At 43.6% G+C, this 22,523-nt stretch overlaps 1 protein-coding gene across 8 annotated transcripts in view; it reads right to left on the reverse strand.

Moving 5' to 3' along the window:
- Window positions 1-235: 235 nt before the first annotated feature.
- HMBOX1 (homeobox containing 1) overlaps window positions 236-22,523 on the reverse strand; it is a 114,434-nt gene continuing 92,146 nt past the window's right edge. For 4 of the 8 annotated variants that reach the window (XM_085057172.1, XM_085057165.1, XM_085057167.1 and 1 more), the window contains 5 exons: window positions 21,939-22,021; window positions 20,076-20,171; window positions 18,553-18,647; window positions 18,310-18,411; window positions 236-15,369 (listed from right to left, as the gene is read on the reverse strand). In XM_085057172.1, the coding sequence (XP_084913298.1) occupies window positions 15,232-15,369; window positions 18,310-18,411; window positions 18,553-18,647; window positions 20,076-20,171; window positions 21,939-22,021 (514 nt within the window). In that variant the 3' untranslated portion in view covers window positions 236-15,231. The remainder of the gene's footprint in view (window positions 15,370-18,309; window positions 18,412-18,552; window positions 18,648-20,075; window positions 20,172-21,938; window positions 22,022-22,523) is intronic. The other 4 variants (XR_014851169.1, XM_085057170.1, XM_085057169.1 and 1 more) reach the window with 4 other exon arrangements.

A 22,523-nucleotide genomic window follows, 5' to 3' on the forward strand; every position in this document is an offset into this window, starting at 1 on the left:
GGAATCAGCCCATGGCTCAAACTCCCAAGTGATTCTCCTGATTCAAATCCTCCATCATCATGTCCACCACCTTCATCCTTTCCAGAGATTGCCCTTATAAAAATGGAGTGCACAAAGAATTAAGTTTTCCCCAAACAAATCAACATTTTTTCACATTCACTTACTTCTCAGGACACATTTTAGGTGTCACACCCAAGCTCTGCACAAAAAGGATGATGGAAGAAAAGGGTCAGTGTTGAGTTATACATTTTTATTTTCTAATAGGTACAATACTAAAATAAACACAAATTAAAAAAAAGTTTTATTAAAACAAAACTGTACAAAAAAGCAGTTATACTACATTTTAATTACAGAACAGTCTACTGTCCAAAAGGCACTAATCCAGAATAGGAGATACAATGATACAGGACTCATTTGAACTATTTTAATCAATACAATAGAGCACTTGTTTCTCTGTCCATTCACATACAGAAACAAGGACTTTTGCTACAGTCATTACACATTGTTATAAATATGAGCCCTACGTGCAAAGGTGCAGTATCGCTCTCCCCGGGCCGCGGGTCGGTTCTAACAAAGACAGGGATTAAAATTAAAAGGAAAAAAAAAGAAAAAAATTAAAAACATTGACCCTCAGCTGCATTTTGGATGGAGGCTGAACCAGTTTCCTCAAGGCTGTGGTGGGACTGAAAGTGGATTTCCATCACCTGCTGCCCAAAGCTTTGCATGTTACTCCACTACATCCTCTTTTATCCAGTTCTCCTTTGGCCCCTCCTTTCCCTGGATGGTTCTCTGTGATGGATAAATAATTCCCAAGCACACCAAGGGCTCTCAAGTTTCCCACACTTAGTCCTGAGCCATTGGCACCTTGCAGATGAAGGCAGTGATTGGGAGAAGAGTCTGGAATGTTCTTCTGGACACTCAGTGCCTTCACTGCAAGGGTGAGCAGATGGATTCCTCTCAAGGCTGCTCCAACTGGCCAGAGGTGCCCTAAAGCCACCAGGGATGCTGGATGGATGTCCCTGAGGGGCACAGGGAGAGTTACAGCCCAACACCTCCCCAGCCTTCCTGCCAAAGTTCCCTCATGGGGAACAGGAGGTGCTTGTGGCCTCTTCCTACATCCCCCATGGTTTCTGAGGTCATCCTGTGACTTCCCCAGCACTTGCTCCTCCATAAAGAACTTCCCACCACAAGAATCTGCTCATCCTCTCTTCTCAACACATCCAATCAATTTTTTTCCCCCCAAAATGTCAGGCTGAGGACCAGCAGCAGACCATGCGTAGGGAACAACCACACAAAGAGGAATCAACCAGCACACGAATATTCAACTTGAGGATGAGGAGCAGCGACACAACGCGCCCAGGAAATGAAACATCTCGTCTTTAAGCTGAACAAGCAGCCCTTAAGATCAAGACCAGGGTGGAAGTGAAGGGTTTGATGATTGATGATTGATGATGATGATGATGAGGGGCATCACCTGACTGGTTCCCCCGTGGAGGAAGGAGGTCAGACACGCGGGCAGGAGAGGGATACTGCACCTTTGGAACAGTGTCATACACATAAGACAAAGACAGGCATCTGGATGTTAACAAAAATAAGTAACAAAGAAATATGATTAAACAAAATCTCTTCTCACATCATCCTATACTACATCCTCCTTCTGCTTAGCAGAAAATTGTACGTACACAAAAATACAAATACACAATTTTGTAGAACAGTCTGATTTTAATATATTTATATATATTTATATTTATATGAGTGGCAGGTTAGTTCATTATATAGAGCTTTTTGCACTTTTGGCTCATATGCAACAAGGCTTTATAAATTCAGCTTTAGCTTTCATTCAGGTTTTTTTTTTTTTTATAGCTTCTTGAACATTTGTTTTCACATTTAAAGCAGCATCCAATTTGCAAGAGGAGTCGGTGGTGGCTACAGCAAGGATCAGGTCAAGAGGTTATTTGGGGGCTGGGGGGGAAGGAGAATATACATTCCAGTGTGAGTGTGAGTGTGAGTGTGTGCGCTAGTGCTCATGGAAAAGTGCCCAGAGGGTGAGCACACCACTCCAGAATCCCATGGTTACCTCTTGAGGTAGGCAGGACACCTACAGCAGATGAGACACAGAGCCCAGCTGGGGCCAAGCTGGGTGGGAGATGCCGATGAGGAAGGGACAGGGCGGGGTGGGACACGGCTCGTCTCGGGTGGCACTGATTTGGTGGCAGGGAGGTGACAGGAGGCAGCTGGAGCTGTGCCAGCACAGCCCAGGGAGGAGATGCAGGGCTGGCAGCCACCTCCAAGTTGAGGTCACGGCGGGACAAAGCCAGGACACACAAAATTGGGATGTGAGGAAACTCCCTGGCTGTCACAGGTTTTGCTCTGTTTGTGTGGCTCTGAGGTTGTTCCGCTGTCCCCTCGCTTGTGGGTTGGCAACACTCAGCTCCAGCATCCACCTCCTGTCACCAACATCCCCTGCCAGCGACAAGCACTTTGTAGGGAAAATATCACTTCAAAAAGGCATCTCGGAGCAGGGCGAAGTGGCCTTGTGTGCCACAGGCTCCACAGACAGAGGAATTCCATCAGGAAATGTCCTGATTTCCATGAGGACCTCAGCAATGGATTCCTACTCCTATCAACACCCATCCACTCCCTAGAGGCTGAATTTCTGCTCTCTGCAGAGATGTCCTCACAGCTTTCCTTTGCCAACAGTCCTTTCCCAGGCTTTCCCACCTCGGATGTTGTCAGAGTGAAAACATTTTGTTGCTAATGAAAAATAAAACATCTACACGTGGATTGCTTTCATTTGCTGGACCCTTAAGTGGTGCTAAAACACCTTCATAGTGTTCTGTCACCTCCTTTCACTCTGGTCAGAAGAAATCCTCCTTTAATGCAATTTTTTGAACTATCACTGATACCTTTTTCCTTTAAAACCACATAAAATTCTCACCTTTAAAAAATTATAACCACCTGCCAATAGTTAAGGATAATTTTGACAGAATGTTTAGCAGGTGCCACTATGATAAACCTAGAAATAAGGAAGAATATAGGAAGAAACTGCCTTTGGGATTCCAGAGAGGTTTTTGCTGCCCCTGGATCCCTGGAAAATGTTCCAGGCCAGACTGGACAGGGATTGGAGCAACCTGGGATAGTGGAAGGTGTCCCTGCCCATGGCAGAGGGTGGAACTGGATGATTTTTAAGGTTCTTTCCCACCCAAACCATTCTATGACTCCAAAAGAGGTGATTAAAGAAAAAAAGCTTTTCCCACCCAGACCTGGTTTTCCAGAGGTGGATGTTTACCACACAAAGCTCTTTGTATCTGCAATCCAAAAGGCAGTTTGCTACTGAATTCCATCCAAGCTTCCCCCCTCTCTGCCATCCACCCCAAACCAGAGACTGCAAACGTTTGGCTGAGAAATGAGATCCCCCAAAAGACTCAGAACAAGGGGGGCAGCACAAGGAAGGAGCAGGGAGATCCTTCCAGCCGCATTCTGCCTGGAGGGATGTGCAGAGGGATGCAGGGAGAGCTCTTTTCTTAAAGAGGGGAATGAGGTCTAATCCTATTCCTCCAGCTCACTCCGGAGTCCTGTTCCTCACTTAGGCACTTTTTAAATTGACACTAAGAAAAAAAACTAAAATTAAAGAAGAACTGCACGTATCTCACTCTTCCCGGGCTTTCGGCAGCCTTGGGAAGATCATAAAGACCAAGAGGAAGACAGCCAAGGCAATTTGTCAGGAAAATAGTGCTCCCCATGGCCACAGCTGACTTTGACTTGTCACACAGAACTGCTGTGGAACCAAACCAAGTTTAAATCTGTTCCTCCTGGATTATCTTGAAGGGCACAATGACATCATCCTACAGGACCTGATTTCCAAGGGGACACGGAGCTCTCCCAGCCCAAACCAGCAGCACTGGTGGGAAAAGTGCTGCCCAGAACCACCCAGAACTCTGGCAGCAAAATCAGGGAGGCTTTGATGAGATTCAGAAGGACATTCCTGGAGCCAAAAGCAAGGAAAAAGGGGTTTTTTTGCTTTTGGGTTTGTACTGGGGGATGGAATGGAAAATCTGTCCCTCCCAAACAACCCCAAAGCACCCAGAAAGCAGTCAGCAGCTTCAGGTCAGCACAAGGCTCAAGATGACACCCAAATTCACACAGAAGCCCTAAAAATAAAAGAGGAAAATCAGTGGACAACACTGAAATATGGGAAGCTCAAAATTCAAGCTCTGCTTTCATTGTGATTTTTCATTCGGAAAAGCGACTTCAAGTGTTTCCAATGATCTTCAAACCTAAATATAAACCAAATGGGTAACAATAAGAAGCTACTCTGGCTGCAGTGAGTGATCCCTAACCCTGGATGAATGAAGTGCCAAAGGGAAGCAGCAGATTCCTGGGAAAGCTGTGCAAATCCAGGCATCCTGTCCCAAACACCCACATGGAAACCAGGAAAACCCAAACCAGCAAAATCCACTGCTCCAACTGAGGTTCCAACAACAGGGAAAGCAAGACAAAATAAAAGGCAACAAGAAAGGCCAGGTTGGATGGGGTTTGGAGCAACCTGGGATAGTGGAAGGTGTCTCTGCCCATAGCAGAGGGAGGAACTGGATGAGATTTAAGGTTCCTTCCAACCCAAACCATTCCATGATTCTATGGAAAAAAAAGCTTCCACCTTGTTCCTCTCTATGGTCCAACCACCTCATTTCACACAGGGTGGTGCAAGTGAACAACCTGCTGGAAACTGGCTGAATTTAAGAGCTGACTTTTTTTTAAGTGGCCAAAATAGATAAAACTGTTATTTATTCTGTATATACTCAGACTTCAAGTAATGAATGGATACAGCACCATCTAAAAGGCAAAGGAAAGGGGAATGTCTCCCGGCAAACAAATCTTCCCAGTAAAAAAAACACAGTCCAAGTAATAATATTAAAAATAATATACTTCAAAGTTACTATTTCTGTGATTTTCTAACCATCCAAACTGCAAGGAGGGAAGGGAGAAGGATCTGAGAGCTGGGAAATCCTAGAGCAGAAAGTTTGGAAGCTTCTGCCCTGGATTGTTTTTTATTAGGGGGGAAACAATATAAATCCCTTACTGGAGGCTGCAAGGGCAACAGGTTCAGGTCAGAGCACTTCAGAATAGGAAAACCACGGGCAAACCAGGTAAAATGGGATTATCAGGGTGGGAAGGAGCTTGCATGGAAGATAAAAGAAATTATTTCTGTGAGAAGCACTGAAGGTTGGGAAAAATAATACATGACAAATTCAGTACCAAGAATCAACTTCAAATGGCTCAGAGCAGCTGGAGGAGGGACAGCTCAGACACTCCACAGGAATTCCTTCAAGGAGTTTTCCATGTAGGAATTTAGGAGACACCAGTTTAGCAAGAGGACTTGGGCTGGCTGTGGGACTTTTCAAAACCCTCTGACAATGTATTTGTAAAAATCAGCTGCTGAAGCACTGCAGCCCAAAGAAATGGTTGAGAGTGCTCAAATTCTGTTTATGCTGAATTTTTTGGGTAATGGCACAAGAATTTTATCACATGGAACTGGAACTGGGGTTAAGAGACATAAGGCACGATGTGTTCTCTGATGGAAAGTTCTTGCTGCAGAGAAACCCTCCAGAACTCAAATCTCTATAAATTATTCAATATTCCCAACAAGTTCTAAAGGTAAAAGACACATTTATCTCTTTGGAGTAGTAGATTTACAATTAAGGCCAGCAGGGACCAGTCTGTCACCTACAAGGAGACCCTGAATGTTGGGTGGCCTCCAACAATCCTGGTGCAAACTCCCTATTCCATCTACTTCATAAAAACAAAAAATTAAAATAAAACCCAAACCCAAACCCTAATTGAAAGTGTCTCTCTATTCTCTATCACTCTTTACAAATTTTATCACTTATATCCAACGGATTTTTAAACATTCCCTCACCTCAACAGCATTTATTTCCTCCAAGGCTCTGGAGAGAGAGGACTGAGACTTAAAAAGTTCTAAAGGAAGAAAGATTTGTGTAAGCAAAGAGCTCTAAAGGAAGGAAGTGATGAATTAAACTGCTAGAATTGAATTAGGTAGGAATTGCCAAGGTGGGAATGTTTGGCTCAAATTCCAGCAACAGTTCCTAAACCACCTGAATTGTCTCATCAATGAAGATCCCAAGATGTTTCTCATTTTCAAGGAACAATTCCAAATCCTGCGCAATACCCCTGGGTCATTCCCAGCAACATCTTGAATTCCTTCCCCATTCCAAACCCAAACTCATCCCATTCCATCCCATACACTGGAAGTGGAGATGCTCCTGCTGCTGTTCTCACTCCATAATTTTATCAATTCTTTTCCAGGGAAGAACAGCTTGAACGTGTCAGGGATAGTCTGTGGCATTTGGGGCTTGAAAAGATCTGCTCCTAATGCATAAACAAAATGGAAAACCTGGTCAGTGAGTTGGTATTTGGAATTCCTGGCTCTGGTTAGCTCCTGAAGGATATTTTCCATCCCATCCCTACAGCTCTGTCAAAGAGAGAGCAGCAACTTCATCAGCAGGAAGACTTAAAAAAAAAATTATATCCCAAGTCAAACGTGCTTTGAGGAATGGAATAAATGCTTAATATTCTTAATGGAATACACTGGGTGAGAAACATTAATTAATAATTTACTTTCATTATCCCTTTGCCCTCCTTGAGCGATCTGACGGATAAACTGTGTAAGTAAAATGTATTTTTAAATCTCAAATGATGTCAAATATATCTCAGAAGGCTGAATCCAACCTCTTAATTAAAGAGGTGGGTTATTTAAGCTACATATGCCATCTTGCCATAACATGGAAGACTTTAATTAGTTAAGGAGAAGGGAGAGGAGAATGAGAAGCTGAATTGAGGCCAGCGACAGCAGCAAGTGAATATCTAAAAATGTATATCCTAAAAAAGAAGTTGTTCCCATTGCTCCTGTGAGTGCAGTGGTGGGAACTGTGCAGGAAGAACTGAAGTACCACAGGTCTGCTCTGAACTGGGATTCACAAGGATTTCAGTGCAAAGAAGCTGAAAAGTCACTGGAAGATTTAAATAAGAGCCTAAGGAAGTTCATAAATTCTTTCATGAATTTGTTGGTGAGAGGAACCTCCTAGTGTCACTGAATTTGACTCAGAGTCCCTCTAAGCATCTTTACATGCCAAAAATATGTGAGAACTTTCCTGGTAAGTGGAGAACAGCATTATGGAAAAATTTGGTCAAGGAACTTAGGGGCAAAAATGGAGCAGAGGCTCTGCAGTGCTCAGTGGCCAACAGATACTGACAAAAACTGATTTAAAAGGCACAGAACACCCCATGGCAGATGCTTTTTGAGAATCTAGCAACAGATCGGGGAAAATGATGATGTTTTGGGTCACCACCAGATATCCTGGGTGAAGGGCAAGGATGGTGTCCAGCCAACTCTCCAGGTGCAGGGTATTTTGAGATTTTTAAGGAAAAAGGGGAATTAGCTCATCACTACATTGTGTTAATTGAGAGAGCAGAGAACTCAAGGAGAACATGGCAGTAAGTCTTCCAAACTGGGAATGGGAATTTGGAGTGGCACCCAGGAGCCAGTGATATTCCCTGCTCCAAGGAACTGGAATTTGGAGTGGCACCCCAGAGCCAGTGACATTCCCTGCTCCAAGGAACTGGAATTTGGGGTGGCACCCCAGAGCCAGTGACATTCCCTGCTCCAAGGAACTGGAATTTGGGGTGGCACCCCAGAGCCAGTGACATTCCCTGCTCCAAGGGACTGGAATTTGGGGTGGCACCTAAGAGCCAGTGACATTCCCTGCTCCAAGGGACTGGAATTTGGGGTGGCACCTAAGAGCCAGTGACATTCCCTGCTCCAAAAACTGGAATTTGGGGTGGCACCCCAGAGGCAATGACATTCCCTGCTCCAAAAACTGGAATTTGGGGTGGGACCCAAGAGTCAGTGACATTCCCTGCTCCAAGGGACTGGAATTTGGGGTGACACCCAGGAGTCAGTGACATTCCCTGCTCCAAGGGACTGGAATTTGGGGTGGCATCCCAGACCCAATGACATTCCCTGCTCCTAGGAACCCTCCACCTGCAGACAGGTGAAAACACGGGATGAAAACATGGAATTCATGGCTCATCCTCCTCAACTCCACAAAGAGGCAGAAGAGCTAAACCAGGCCCTGGGCACTCTGTCCCCACGCTGTCACACAACCAAATGTCCTCTTTGTGTCCCCAACTCCCTGGGAGTGACACACACATGAAGCTGGGAACATAAAATCAGGAGGGGCAGCTTTGCATAGAAAACTGAACTCGGCTCAATCCCTGCTGTTCGGAGTCACCATTCATTGAGGTCATTATTTAAGTTTACAGAGGAGCTGTGTTCCAAGTGTCACTAATAACACTGGTATTAAAGAGAATTAGGGGGCGGGAAATCTTCTGTTTTCACTCACAGAAAAGACAGAAATCCTTTTAATCACGGCCATGCCAATCCCCCTCTGCCGCAAAGCTGCTAATTACACGTCAGGGACACCCAGCCATTCAAAAGAGCTGCCATCACTCCGGCTGCCATACTCCCATGCATTTATCCTGCCCATCCCAATTACCCTGGCTGCAGCCTGAAAGGATTGAGCACAAGTGTGCTGCGTGTTTTGATCAGCAGAACACACCCGCTGCCATTGAGGAGAGAGGGAATAAATGGCACAGGGAGAATTCTGCCAAGGCAGCTGAGGCAGAGATGCTCTGCACATACAGAAACATCAAAAGCCCATCAGCAGCTCAATGGTTTGGTTCACTGCTGCTTGAGCTGTTGGCTGGAGCTCTCCAGACCTTCCTGAAAGGATAGGGAAAAGCTCCACACTGCAGCCATCAAACCCATTGGTTCCTTTTCTGCATCAGCCTGATTAAAAGGGGCATTTTAAATGGTCTGGGATTTTTCCCCTGTGTTTCAAATGGCAAATGCTTTTCTGGGTCTGTGACAGTTGTGGCTGCTCCTGTATCCCTAGAAGTGTCCAAAGCTTGGAGCAATTTGGGATAGTGGAAGGTGTTCCTGCCCATGGCAGGAGGTGGGACTGGATGGGCTTTAAAATCCCTTCCCACTCAACCCATTCCATGATTCTCTGATAAAAAAACTACACAAAACCAAACAATTCCAGGCTATTTTTAAGTGACAAAACCTAAGGCCAAGGATATAGCAACAAACTCTGACTAAAGAATTTGAATTTTTCTCCCTCTGCCTCGCTGCTGCCACTGAGATAAACTTCCATTGGTTTGATCTGATTTACATTTGTTGGACAAAACCCAACGTCAAATCTCTGACACCTTACTGACAGTCCTCAAAACACCCAACCACGCTCTTCTAGTTGTAACACATTTCTCACAAAGGAAAAAAGATAATTTCAGTGTATTTTGAATTTGGATTTGTAGCTGCCATCTCTAGAATGCCTCTGGTTTTCATGAATGTGCAACATCTTCAATCACACAGTTTAAAACCCATAAATTTGACAAGAGAAAGAGAGGCTGAAACGAAGGTTTTAGGGCTGCACCAAATCCCTTTTGGCCAATAACTGATCCAACATCCTGAGTAAATATCCCAGCTGCCCAAAAGCTCAAGGGGAAATGTTTTAGGTTAAATGTAACTCTTCTTGGGAACTGCAAGGTGTATTTTTTTGGTCAGACCATCAACCTTCCCCTGCAAGGAATCACAGTGAAAACTCCACAAAACTCCACTAAAGCAGCTGGGATCAGGATCCAACCCCTGACTGATGCTACAAACACACAAAATCCATGTAATGAACATACATTAAGGTCACTGACATGTCACACAATTTTAAGACCAATCCTGCCAGCAAAAGATTCCTGACAAATGCCAAAAGCTGCACCAAACCAAAGATTATTGCCTACAAGCTTAAGACTTTGATCAAAATAATATCATCAAGTTAAACAACTTCAAAGAGTGCTAGAGCTACTTGAGTGGGAAAACGTGGCTAAAAGAAGAGCAAAGTTTTGACAAAAAAACCCCTAAAATTTGCTGGTAATTATAGAATGAGTTTGAAAGGAGCTGATGAGCACTGGGATGTGGGGGCTGCACCACGATGGAGCTGGAGTGGGAGGAGGAACATTGTTAAAAATATTAATTAAAATGAGTACAATTCCAGGGATAAAGAAGAGGAGGAGGGGTTGGAAATCATCTCCAACTGAACACCCACAGCTCAGGATTAAGGGCAAAATCTCACACTGAATTTAGTAATTTGCAAAGGAAAGCGTGATCCCAGCTCTGGATTCCAGTTAGGATCACACATTAAGGCTGCATTAAGGCAGCAATTTTGAGTTTGGAAAATTCTTACACTAGGTTTTAGTGGGTTTATGAAAAATAAAATCTATTTCAACTACCATGTTGTTTTTCCTACAAGTGGCCAACAGCAAACACTTAAGGAAAGGAGGATACAAGTGAGCATAATCTGATTTTTTCCCAGTCAAACCCTTTCAGCTTCTGATAATCACCAATTTGTGATTTACTGACCCAAAATTTCTGGCTTATCACAGTAGTCACCAGTGGGGTTTGAGTTAACCACATTTTTTTCTGAAATTGGTTCAGCCATGTGGAATTTTTCATTTGCACTCACAGCAGCAAGACAAAGATAAATCTTCACAAATGAAGGCAAAAACTGATCTACAAATCACAAATGTTACAAAAACATGAAAAACTTACCAGTCTGATGTTAGGCAATGAAACAAACAGAGTAAGTCAAAAATCCCTGAAGAACTGTGTAAACAGAGCAAATAATTAATGAAATCTCTAACTTATGGCTTGATTGGAGCCTGGAGCCAGACCCTGCAAATAAAGCTCCTCTCTCTATTAGTAGACTAGAAAAGATAATTTTGATGAACAGCAAGACAGAAAAAACCCTCAACAAATTAAGAGAATTTCCTTAAACAAATCAACATGTACAAATCAGAAGTAGGGAACACCTCAACCTGAGCAGGTCTGCACGGAATCAGAGAATAATTTAGGTCAGAAGAGACCTCTGGAGGTCTCTAATCCAACCCTGTCCAGTTCTGTTTTGAGTATCCCCAAGGATGGGAATTCCACTGCCTTTCTGAGCCATTGTTCTACCACAGAGAACAAAAATATTTCTATTAATCTGGGATTTTCTTTAATGCAACTTTAGCCCTCTGCCCCTCAGGTTTTTGCTGTGCACCTCTGAGAAGAGCCTGGCTCCATCTGCTCTGGAATCACAGAATATCCTGAGCTGGAAGGAACTCACAAGGATCATCAAAGTCCAACTCCTGATCCTGCACAGGACCCCAAGTTAAAAGGAATTTATTAAGACAGCGAAACCCCAAAACCTGGGACGTCCCCAGAGCCAGCCTGGACAAACAATGGTCCCACAAATGATGCTCAGAGGGGATAAATCCCTTTCCATGACCTCCTGAAGGCTCTTCATCAGATTCCTTAATTGCTGCAAGGGGGCAATGCAGACTCACATCCAACACAGGATTTCACTGTAACCACAGGTGTGTCTACAGAGCATTTAGAAGATCAACAGAAAACAAATCTGCTGATTTTGATCAGCTCATAAGGCTTTTGCAAATGTCTGGGATCTCATCCTTCAGGACAAATGGTGGGGGAGCTGAAAAAAACCCAACATCAAAACAATGCAGAAAAGAAGTGGAGGTAGAAATTGTTGTTTTAACAAGACGGAAAGAGACAACAACTCAAGTAAAAGGACTTTATCAAGGACAAAATATCACTCAGAACTCACTCAATGAAAGTAAAAGCAATCTGTGACTATCACAGACGAGGAGCTTTCTAAATTCACTTCTTCTCTGTTCACAGAACAACAAGGTGGCTGTGATTTGCCACCAGAGCCACTCCAAGAGAACCCACAGAGAACAAACTGCAGTGACTCCACACTGGCTACACCAAACTGCCACTCCACTGCAGGGCTACAAAAATGAGGCTTCATTTCCATGGAAAACCACAGACAGACAGACAAAAACAACTCCCATATCATGGAAAACCCCTCAGGCTGAATTCCTGGACACATCCTCCAGCAATTCTTTCACTTACTCCAGATCTCACCATCACCTGTCCCGTTACAGCTCATCCACCTCAAACCAAAAAGGGATTAACCAACTCCAAATGGCTCAATCTTAACTTCCAGATGAAGGAACAGCCTGCCAGGAAAACCCTGGGGACAGCTGAGGTCCCACTCAAAGAGAAGCCAGAACAGACACACCCCAAACAGTGACCCCAAGGAACCAAGGGCTCTGATTCCCCAGCTATTTGTTATTTTTCCTGCTAAGATGACGATATGGGAAAGCAGAAAACTGGTATTTACCAGGAAGCTACAGCCCAGGAGGATCAGCCCATCTCCAGTCGCTCACAAGGAGTTTTTTACCTGTTTAACCTTCAGAGAACACTGGTGTGTGATGTCAGCAGCTTCCTGACAGTGACAAACAGAATTAAGACATTATTCTACATTAGATGGTACAGACACACAATTTCAGTGGTGTTACTTTGATCCTGCATCACATGAACCTATAATCAGGATACAGAAGTTCCAATACTATTTTTATTCTTCCCTATTGCTCTAAAAAGGCAAAGCCTCAAACAATGCCTTTTTTTTTTTTTTTTACAGATACTATAGTAAGCAATATTTCTTTTAAAATTGCAGCTGTCCAACAGTTTGAGTCTGTTCTTTTTAAAATGAAACAGCCAGAACAAATGGTGGTGGCAAGCCCAACGTAAAGAGGTCATCGATTATTAAAATCTCCTTACTATAAATCGTGGATGTTGCTTGTCAGCTCAGTGTGTGACTGTGGAATGAATAAGTAGGTAAAATTCCACTAAGGCTCGAGTTTGCTCGATCATTCTGCTGTGCAAAAATAGAAATAAAAGCTCTCCCCCATCCTTTCACTCCTCAGTACCAAAACATTCATACAGGCAGTAAGAAAATAACTGCAGTGGTGCAATGGTCGTTGATCCAAGTCCTGCCTTTCCTGAGTCCACCCTGATGCTACTCGTGAATTTGCCCACTGAAGAAATGCAATAAAACAGGAAAAAAAAAAAAAAAAGACTGCTTCCTTCTGCTCCAGTGATCTACATCTAAGGAAAGCACATAAATTTTCCAATGAAATCCATAAGTGCAAGTCGAGGCCAAGCCCTACCTATAGATCTTAGAGGGACAAAGAGGTGACAAACCCTGTGAGAGCACAGGATCTCCTCTGCTCTTGGGGGAGCAGTTTGCACCAGAGGGACAGAGGGGAAGCTGATCTGGAGGGCTCAGCCTGGCTAAAACGCTGCTGAGGAGCCACCCTGGAGGAGTCACGATGCTCTCTGGGAGTTAAGAGGGAGGAAGGGATGAGAATGATTTGAGTGACAGTAAAACTTCCTTTTGCTCCCTCCGCCTCGGAAGCGGAGGGGAGAAAAGGGAAACTCATCCTTCAGACTGAGCTGCTTCCCTCTTTTTAGGCTATTCCCACACAAACCAAAGTGGGAAGATAAAATGGAAAGTGGAGGAAAGGCTATGCAAAGTTTTATATAATGTATCTCCGTACAGAAATTTCCATAGGTTTGTGATTTGTTCTCTGTTAATGTAACACAGCCCTGCCCGTCTCTAACACTTCCCGTGCTGTTTCCATCAAAATGTTTCCTCTTACCGGCAGCAACATATCATTTTATCAGGATGCCAGGAGATCATTTCCACACAATGCTAGCAGATGTAATTTTCTTAGATGCACACACAGTTCATCATTTAGATACTAGATGACAAGGTGATCGCAGGGTGACTCTGTAATGCAAGTTTGCTGTTTGGTATTTGGAATTCTCAAATGATAAAAAAAAGACTTATCAAATATAAATATCTTTAAGAAAAAAGTAACAAAAGTGCTACATATGATCAAGGAAAACAATTCCATTAGTTCCTGCTACTTAGAGTAGGTTTGCTTTACAAATATTACCACATCCATTATCAGTATGGCTTCCAATTATTAATTAAATTGCTCGTAGCAGTATAGCTTTCTCACACCTTAACAAAGACAGAGTAAAGAGAACACAAAACATTCACACCCCATTTCTCAGGTAAGAGATCCTCCTGCCTTTAAACAAACAAAACAAGTTCATATTTAGGAGAATATTTATGCTCTGATGGTTATCTAGCAAAGGTCAGATGTAGGATTCTCCAGTAACCTTTCAGGCTAGTCAGGACGTAGGCATTACTTACACAGACGTGTAAAAATCCACTCACCCATTTCATGACCTTAACAACCTTCCCGGAAAACATTGCTTTCGAAAGTGGCAAAGTGGAGAGGGGAGTAGGGAGGGGACAGAAAAGGTGAGAGAGGAGGAATAAAAGGTGAAATCGTTAATGACAGATGGATAAGAGTCTAGACCTCTTCTGAGCAGGCACTGCCAGCCGTGCCAAGAACGAGCAGTGGTTCTGAGAAGTGGACTGTTGTCCATTAGACATTCAGCTCATTTTTTTTCATTTGATCCCAGGCTGGGTTTCAACCACGGTCCCAGAGGCAGAAGGCAGCACTTCTCCACTAAGCCACGCAGCTTGGAGAGCACAGGATGTCTGGGTTGAGTATGTGAACATCGACCGAAATGTGGGAACGAATTTCCAACGGACATTCTCAGCACAGCACCCGAAAGTAAACGGAGTCACTGTATGACCAGTGAGGCACGGCTTATTGCAGCTGGAAATCATTTATTCCCATGCTGGAGTGGGGTTTCTAAGTGTTCTTTGTACTCTCTGTTGATACTCCCGATGTGGTGTCCATCGACCCTGTGCCACTACCTCAGCTTGCATCCTTTCAGTCTCAGGGAAGGGGGAGCATACGGACTATCGGTTTCGACACGATCTCTAAGGTTATCCAAGATTTTAAGTGTAGCCTAAGACTTGTAATTGAGGGCTGTCTAAAATACCTGGAAGCACTTTGAATGCTAAGACAGAGCAGCAAGATTTTTTTTTTTTTTTTGTCTTTTTTTTTTTTTTTAATCTTTCTAGCCACTGGGGGCCGGGAGAGGGAGGTTGGTTGGTTGATTGATTATTTATTGGGAATTAATACTGAGAGAGTATATGCAAAGGCTGAGGGCACCATGCCATCTTCACAGAACAAGACCCTAACAGCTAACTGACGTACAAGAAACTGCAAAGTTATACTGTAAGAACACATATTAAGGACCGAGGAAAGTCTGCTAAGGTGCTACGTCTAAAACTAAGTTACTTCTTGCTTTGACCCTCCCCTCTCTTGGTATCAGTCGTCGTCGAGAGCCTCTGTCTTGATCTCGTTGGCTCCTTGCCGGGCCAGCGCCAGGATGGTGTGGTTGACTGCTGCCATCTCCACGGCTAAGGAAATGGGGTCTTGGTGGTCACTATGGCTAGTGCTGTCATCCTGGGAACCATGAGGGAAGGAGCAGAGAGAGGCAGGGTTATTGCAGAAGTACAAAACCAGAGCGGGGTGAAAAAACGCGCCGAGGGACGGTGGGGGGACAGGGTGGGGTCACAGTGTGGGTTTTAGGACTGATTTTAGGACTGATTTCCTTCACTGTGCAGATAAAGGTAAGGAGTTTGGGATGCAGCTTTGGAGGGAAATATTGAATTATAAAGATAGAGGTGATACATGAGGTCAGTCAGCAAAGTAAATTAAGACAGGAATCGCTGGGCGCTGTGCAGGTTTGTGGTTGTATTTGGAATACACAGCTCTGGTCACCCTATTTAGGTCATCCCAGTCCATGGCAGGGGGTGGAACGAGATGAACTTCAAGGTCCCTTCCAACCTAAACCATCCTGTGGTTCTCTGATTCTATCTGATGCCACAACAGAAGTAGAAAAAGCAGAGAAAACAACATCCCAAGGGGAAAAGCTAAACAGAGTCAAGTCCTCCAGTTGGGGAAAAAAATGGCTGATGGTTGATATGATAAATGTTTATTACGAATAATTGGAAAATAAGAGGACCATTGTCCATGGTTTTTTATGATCTAATAAGCAAAGGCACTCGCTGGAATGACAATGTGTTCCAAGGCAGCAGTGGGAAGCAGTGCTTCACTTATTGCAGTTCAGCTCAGGATTCACTGATTTTTACATCAGACAAAAGTAAAAATGGCTTTAAAAGTTGGGGGTTAGACAAATCCGGGGAAAATTAGTCTGCTAGAAATTATGGAGACTCAGGAAGCCTCTCAAAACTAATGACTTCCAGAAGCTGGAAGCTACTACAATGAAATAATTCTATATATATTAGACAAGTACTTTAACTGCTACTGCTGACCTTGCTCAGAACCAGGATACAAACTGAGCCTGACCCTTGGTCCAAGTCAGTATCCTATGAAGACATTGAATTCACACAGGTATAGGGAAAAAGATGCTGAAAAACTCTTGGAGTGCTAAGAAAATCAGCATTGCAACAACTGAAGGGTACTGGAATCACAAGAATTCAAATACAGAACTTAGAGAAAAATCATGGTTGTCTTCCCCTCCTTAAAACAAGGCATTAACAGTTATCCCACTGCGATCTTGCAGGATTTTAAAATTATTATTATTTATAGTAAGGATATTATAAACATTTATCAGTCTCCCAACAGCCTTTAAGTGCTGAACTTGTGTGATTTAAAATTTAAAACATGCATAGAGCATTTTTAAATTCAGATGATGGGTGGCAAACATTGAGGAGGACAAAAAAAAGTGCCAGGATTTGGTAAAATCCTGGGGTTATTAAAAAAGATTATTTATAACAAGGGTCTGGTAAATACTTTGATTTGCACACACTTTTAGGGCCTCTCAGAAATCTTTAGCATGACACAAATACAGAGCCCTAAAAGCTGGGGGTTTAGGCACTTTGTTAGTATTTGGATGAACCTTGTGTTCTAAAGTTTATTTAAGTGTTGCTGTAGAAAAGAGAATTTCTGGGTTTAGCAGCTAAGGGATGTTAAATGGTCACCAGGAGAACTTGTCATTTAATCTGCTTTGCTGCTAATGACTAATTACACCTCACAGAGGAGCCCAGCCAGATTACTGAGAAATGTCATTTCTCAGGCCTCTAAACAAAGATCTTTAAATTTTAATAACCAATTTATTTCTCTCTTCACAGTGTTCTGGTTAATGCACAGAAAAGAAACATAGTTTGGGAGTCTACGGCACACTCCACCTCAGTATTCTGGTCCTGTTTCTCACTGACAGGGAATTTTCTGGGCCTGGCAGTGGTTTCTAAATATTTTATGGCAGTCACAGAGCAGCTTCTCATCGCTGAGAGCCAGAAAAGTTGGTCCCACCAAATCTGCTGGTGATGACCTCTAAAAAGGGTCTCCAAAGCCATCAGGAGCAGAGCAGCTGGGGATGCCTCTGCCAGGGATCTGCTGCACTGGGCCACAGCCAAGTGTGCCAGGGACTCATTCCAGGACACTCAGCTGCAATTCCACTCCACCAGCAGCTTCTGGAGAGGGAGAGCTCCCTGCTTCTCCTGAAAGAGGCACTGAGAAGTGATCCAGCCCAGCTGCTGGGAAATATCTATCAAATATAGATTTATATAGAAATATCTATCAAAACCAAATGAGTGAGCTGGTCAAGTCCCTGGTGCCAAGACAACACAGCCCTGGGGGGTTTGGCCAACACTGGGAAAAGTGGGAATGCAATAGCTGTCAGGGAGGTGTGTGAATGAAAGGTCACCAATTTTAGGGTAGGTGAGGGCTCAGAATGAGGGAAGGGGTATTCTTTTGCTAGAGAATTTAAAAAAGAAGTTGCTTTCAAGGGTTAAAAATAACCAAGGAGAAGAGAGAGCAGGTAAGAATTAAAATGTAAAAACAAAGGATAAAAGGAGAGATAATATGTAAATAATCCAAATAGGGGCACATGGCTGCAGAACAATATGGAAGAGGCCAGATGAAGGTCAGAGTTTAATCAAATCCTTTCCCCCCACCCTTCATCTGTCAGTGTCTGAGGGATGATCCTGAGGAGCTCCTGAAAAGTTCTCCCAGAGAACACACAAAGGAAGCTCAGGACATTCCAGGGAAGGTGCTCAGGGCTCAGTATGTGCTGGCACAAGGAATTCTGGAGTGACACCCCTTCCTGCTCTGCCTGGGGCCAGGTAAGCAGCTCACAGCAGGTGTGGCCCTGGCTAGAACAGGGTGTTTTTGCAGAAAGAAATAAGAATTGCAAGGGGTGCCCAGTTTTTCAGGGATAATTGTTAGTGCCTGATACCCAGGCCTGTGAAAAACCTGCCCATCCCTTCCTGAGAGAGGGAAACTCAGAGTGCCAGGGCAGGAGAGTGCAGGGCCCTGGCTGAGGTGAGGCTCTCCTGCCACGTGTCAAACATTGAGTGTGGTGTGAATGGTGTAACTTGCTTGTTTGGAGCAGATCCTCCTGTCTTCTTCTACCTTCTCTGCTTCTCTGCCTCCCTCGGAACATCTTCCCTCCTCCTCGCCATTGCGTACTTGCCAAGTGTCCTGTTGGGAGGCAACAAATCCAGGGGGTGAGTGCTGGATGCTCACCCTTTCCCCATCACAGTGGCACAAATCAAAACCAAACAGGGATTTCAAGAGGTAAAGAGCTTTTTTGTGGGTTTGAGTTTCCCCTTTTTGGCTCACCTGCTCCGAGTAGTCATTGCCATCCACGTCGTCGCTGTTGGAATGACCTCCTGGGCTCTGTACATCTATTCCATGGCTCTCCAGGATTGCTGCTTCTTCGAAAAAAGCAAATGGATCCCTCATTTATCTGATGCATTGGAGTAATCAAAAACAACTAGGCTGTTGGTTTTTTTGGGGTTTTTTTTCCCTTTCTCAAGAAGTTAGAATAATGAGGAGCAGGGCTAGTTCTTAGCCCCTTCTTCTTCCCTCTCCATTTTTTGAGCACAGGTATAAACACTGGTTTTGCCTGAAATCCTTTCCTGCCAACTTCCAGACTTGTCTGTGATCAAGAATCCCTGTTTTCCAGCCATTCCTATAAGAAATCAGTGTAATTCCTAAAGTACTGGAGCAGCAAAGACATTCCCTGTAAATCTTTCCCCACAGTTTGGACTGGCAGGACTTGAGGGGGTGGGGAGTGTCTGAAAATAGATGGGAGGAATTTCTGAAAGCACTTCAGGGATTTGAAAACACACATATCCATCTTCCAGGAGGATCCATATATCTAAAGCTCCCTTTGGTTCCTTTTAATCTCTTTCCAAACCTCCTCCCCAAACATGAAACTCCACCCAGCCTGGACTGAGTTTGCTTTACTCCCCCAACCCCTCTGAGAATTAATTTTACTTGTAGAAAAATAAATTTAGCTACACTTCAATGACGTGTTTAATGACGTAAAAACGGGGTTTTTCTTATTCATAAATATTAGGCAAAATAGTGGAGCATCTGAAATAATTAAAAATACTGGTAATGGGCAGGTATGGATCTCTGTTCACCTATGTGTTGCAAATATAATTCTGCATAATATCACTAAGTAAGGGCATCGAGTTTTTTATGAATGGCAGGAGTTTGTTGAATCCTGGCCACTAAGATGAGTTTACTCTCCTTAGAATGTCTTATCCACATTAGAGGGTCTCTTTCTTACAAGTTAAGAGTCACTTCTGATTTCCTTACGATCAGCTAAGAACCCACAGGGTTAACACTGAAGTGACTTTTGTTTTATCCTGATCATCAGCAAAAAATGGTGCTTTTTTTTTCCAGCCACTTGTCCCTGGGAAAAACCTTGGAAAGCTGTCAGGGGCAGAGGTATAACCAGGATAAACACCACACTCTGTTTGTGAACCTGCCAACATCCCTTATTTACAATTTTGATGCTTCATTTCAGATTTGAGTTTGGATACTCAAAGGAGGCTGAGCATTGGGAAATACAACTCTCCTTCCACCCACAAAATTCTCATTTTGCTTTTTAAAGCTGACCTTCCAGCAAAACTTTGCAACTGCTTCGCTTTGCCCGCACTGACGACAGAATCCTGCAAATTACACGTATTTTACAAAAAATCTGGAACAGCAAGAGACTCATTTTCATAATTCCTCCACATTCCTCCTGAGGCTGTCAGCACCTCTGGTGTTTTCACTAATTTATTCTTACGTCATTGCCACCTCTCCTGAGCAAGCCCCAGCCCTTGCAGGCAGGCTCTGTGATACATTACCGATATTGGCTCTTCTCTTGATTTCCTTCCTCCTGTTGGCAAACCAGTTGTACACTTTGAGGGAGGTAACTCGCTCCAAATCCGATAATTTTTTTCCTAGGAAAGCAAGGGAGGGAAAAATCCTAGTACAAGTGTTGTTACTCACTGGGTTCCAGAGAAGCTGTGGCTGCCACATCCTTGGAAGTGTCCAAGGCCAGGCTGGGTGGGGCTTGGAGCAACCTGGGATAGTGGAAGGTGTCCCTGCCCAGGGCATCCCTTCCAACCCTAAACATTCTGGGATTTTATGGGATAAACCCCCAAAACTCAGACAGCATTGAAAAGTTATCAGAACTGAGAATAAAGTTGAGTTTTCTGTGGATCGAAGTCCTGTGTCCAGGTGCAATGGCACTAACTGACAAATATCTCCTTTCTTCTGTTTTTTTAAAAATCTGAAATATATTAACTTCTTTGCAGCAACTAAATCCATGGGAGAATGAAGAGCTGCTTTCCTATTTTGAGAAAATCTCAAAACTGATATTCCAAACACTGAAATTCCATCCCCAGCCCTGCCACAAACCCCAATCCTGGGGCTCATTCTCTCACTGTGTGTCACAAGGATACAGTTCAGGACACTCAGGATCTTTTGGGAGAATGGGGTGGATGCTGAAAACCAAATCACTGGATTTTTACACTTAAACCAGCAAAAGAATTTCTCAACAACCAGAGGGCAACTACAGGAAATTATGCCTTTTTCTGGACATCAGTATATAAAATGGAAGAGTGGAGGGATTTCAGTTTTCCAAGGATATCCTGGAAACCTCTTCAGTTGCCCTTGACCCCATACAAAATATTCCCCATATCTGCATCCTCAGCCCTCTGCAGGCTACACGGGGATGAGCCTCCCCTGCTTCTGACTCCTTCTCAAAGTTTATTTATTCAGCATACAAAACACTCATGTAATTGCAGCAATCTGCACACTTAAATAAGTTAGGAGAGATGAGACAAGTGAAAGAAAGAAAAATCTGGAAATTGATAGCTTGGCTGCTGCCTAATGCTTTGCATCAGCGCCGCTGACAATATTTTACTGCTCCTTGACATGGAGTTGCAGCACTTTGTTCCAAGTTGCTCCACAAAGCAACAGCACAGCCAGGAGACAAATCCTGAGCTCTTTGCTCCTGTACCTGATAGAAACGACCTCAGGTTGTACCAGGGGAGGTTTAGGTTGGATTTTGGGAATAATTCCTGCTTGGAAAGTGCTGTCCAGCCCTGGCACAGCTGCCCAGGGCAGTGCTGGAGTCCCCATGCCTGGAGGGACTGAAAATCCCTGTGGAGGTGGCATTTGGGGACATGGGTCAGAGGTGGCCTTGGCAGTGCTGGGGGAACAGTTGGCCTCAACGATCCCAGAGGCTTTTCCATCCTCAATAATTCTGTGATTCCATGTGCATGACTCACGCCTTAGTTGCCTTCTCATTAATTTTTATTCTGGTTGTACGAAATCTAAATATATCCAAAACACAAGTTCTGAAATCTATGTAAATGTTTGGTTAGCAAAACTAAGCAAAGGCAGGTGCATCCACTAACACTACACTGAATATTCATGCTCCTCTCCCAAGCATGATTTCTCCAGGAACAGGGAAAACACAAGTTGTTGACCTGAAGATAAGGTCGTCCATTAACACACAGGTTCTAACATGAGATCCCTGACTGGAAGCTGTAAAATATTAAAAAACAGGAGAGCTGAGCTCTTTCCTCCACCAAAAACCTGCTTTATCACGGAAAGGTTCATGAGATTGGAGGTCTTTTCCAACCCAAACATCATTCTGAGAACCCAAGATGCTGAAACCTCTTTGTTTTTTTGGGAAGGAACCCCCAGCAGCTGCTCACCTGGTTTTTGTATAACTGCATTACAGGCGTTGGCAATTTCTTCTCTCTTTGCCTCGTCGGGATATTGATTCTCATTGAAGTAACTGAAAAGGGGGGGAAGAAAACAGATTTTTTAATTTTATAAATCAGAGCACTAAGGTTCCAAAGCAGCTCCACTAAAAGGCGTCAACTCCTAATTTATGCACCACTCTGCCAGAGGTATCAGTGAATTTTATGGATAAAGTAACATCAACCTGCACTTATGCCCACGTGGAATGAAGGAAACTTCCCAAATCCATCAGATAAATTAATATTATCTCAACATTTGGAATATTGTACTAGAATACCCAAAAAAGTAGACAATTATATGGGTATCAGATTTAAGACTGTCAAGTGAAGCATCATATCTGAGATACCACAGGCCTCTGACTTTGTTTATTATCATTTATTTATTATTTTGCCCCTGACACACCCCCAGCTTAGGTAGAAGGAGCTGTTTTCACATTTATTTTGATCCCTGCTAATATATATTTGTAAATATATACACATCCATCCGTACTTTTAATGTATATATTATGCAAAACCCACAAATACTGGATAGACAGA

Source organism: Lichenostomus cassidix, chromosome 3 (assembly GCF_008360975.1).
Source record: "Lichenostomus cassidix isolate B80296 chromosome 3, HeHo_3.0, whole genome shotgun sequence".
In the NCBI taxonomy this organism is placed as follows: Eukaryota; Metazoa; Chordata; class Aves; order Passeriformes; family Meliphagidae; genus Lichenostomus; species Lichenostomus cassidix.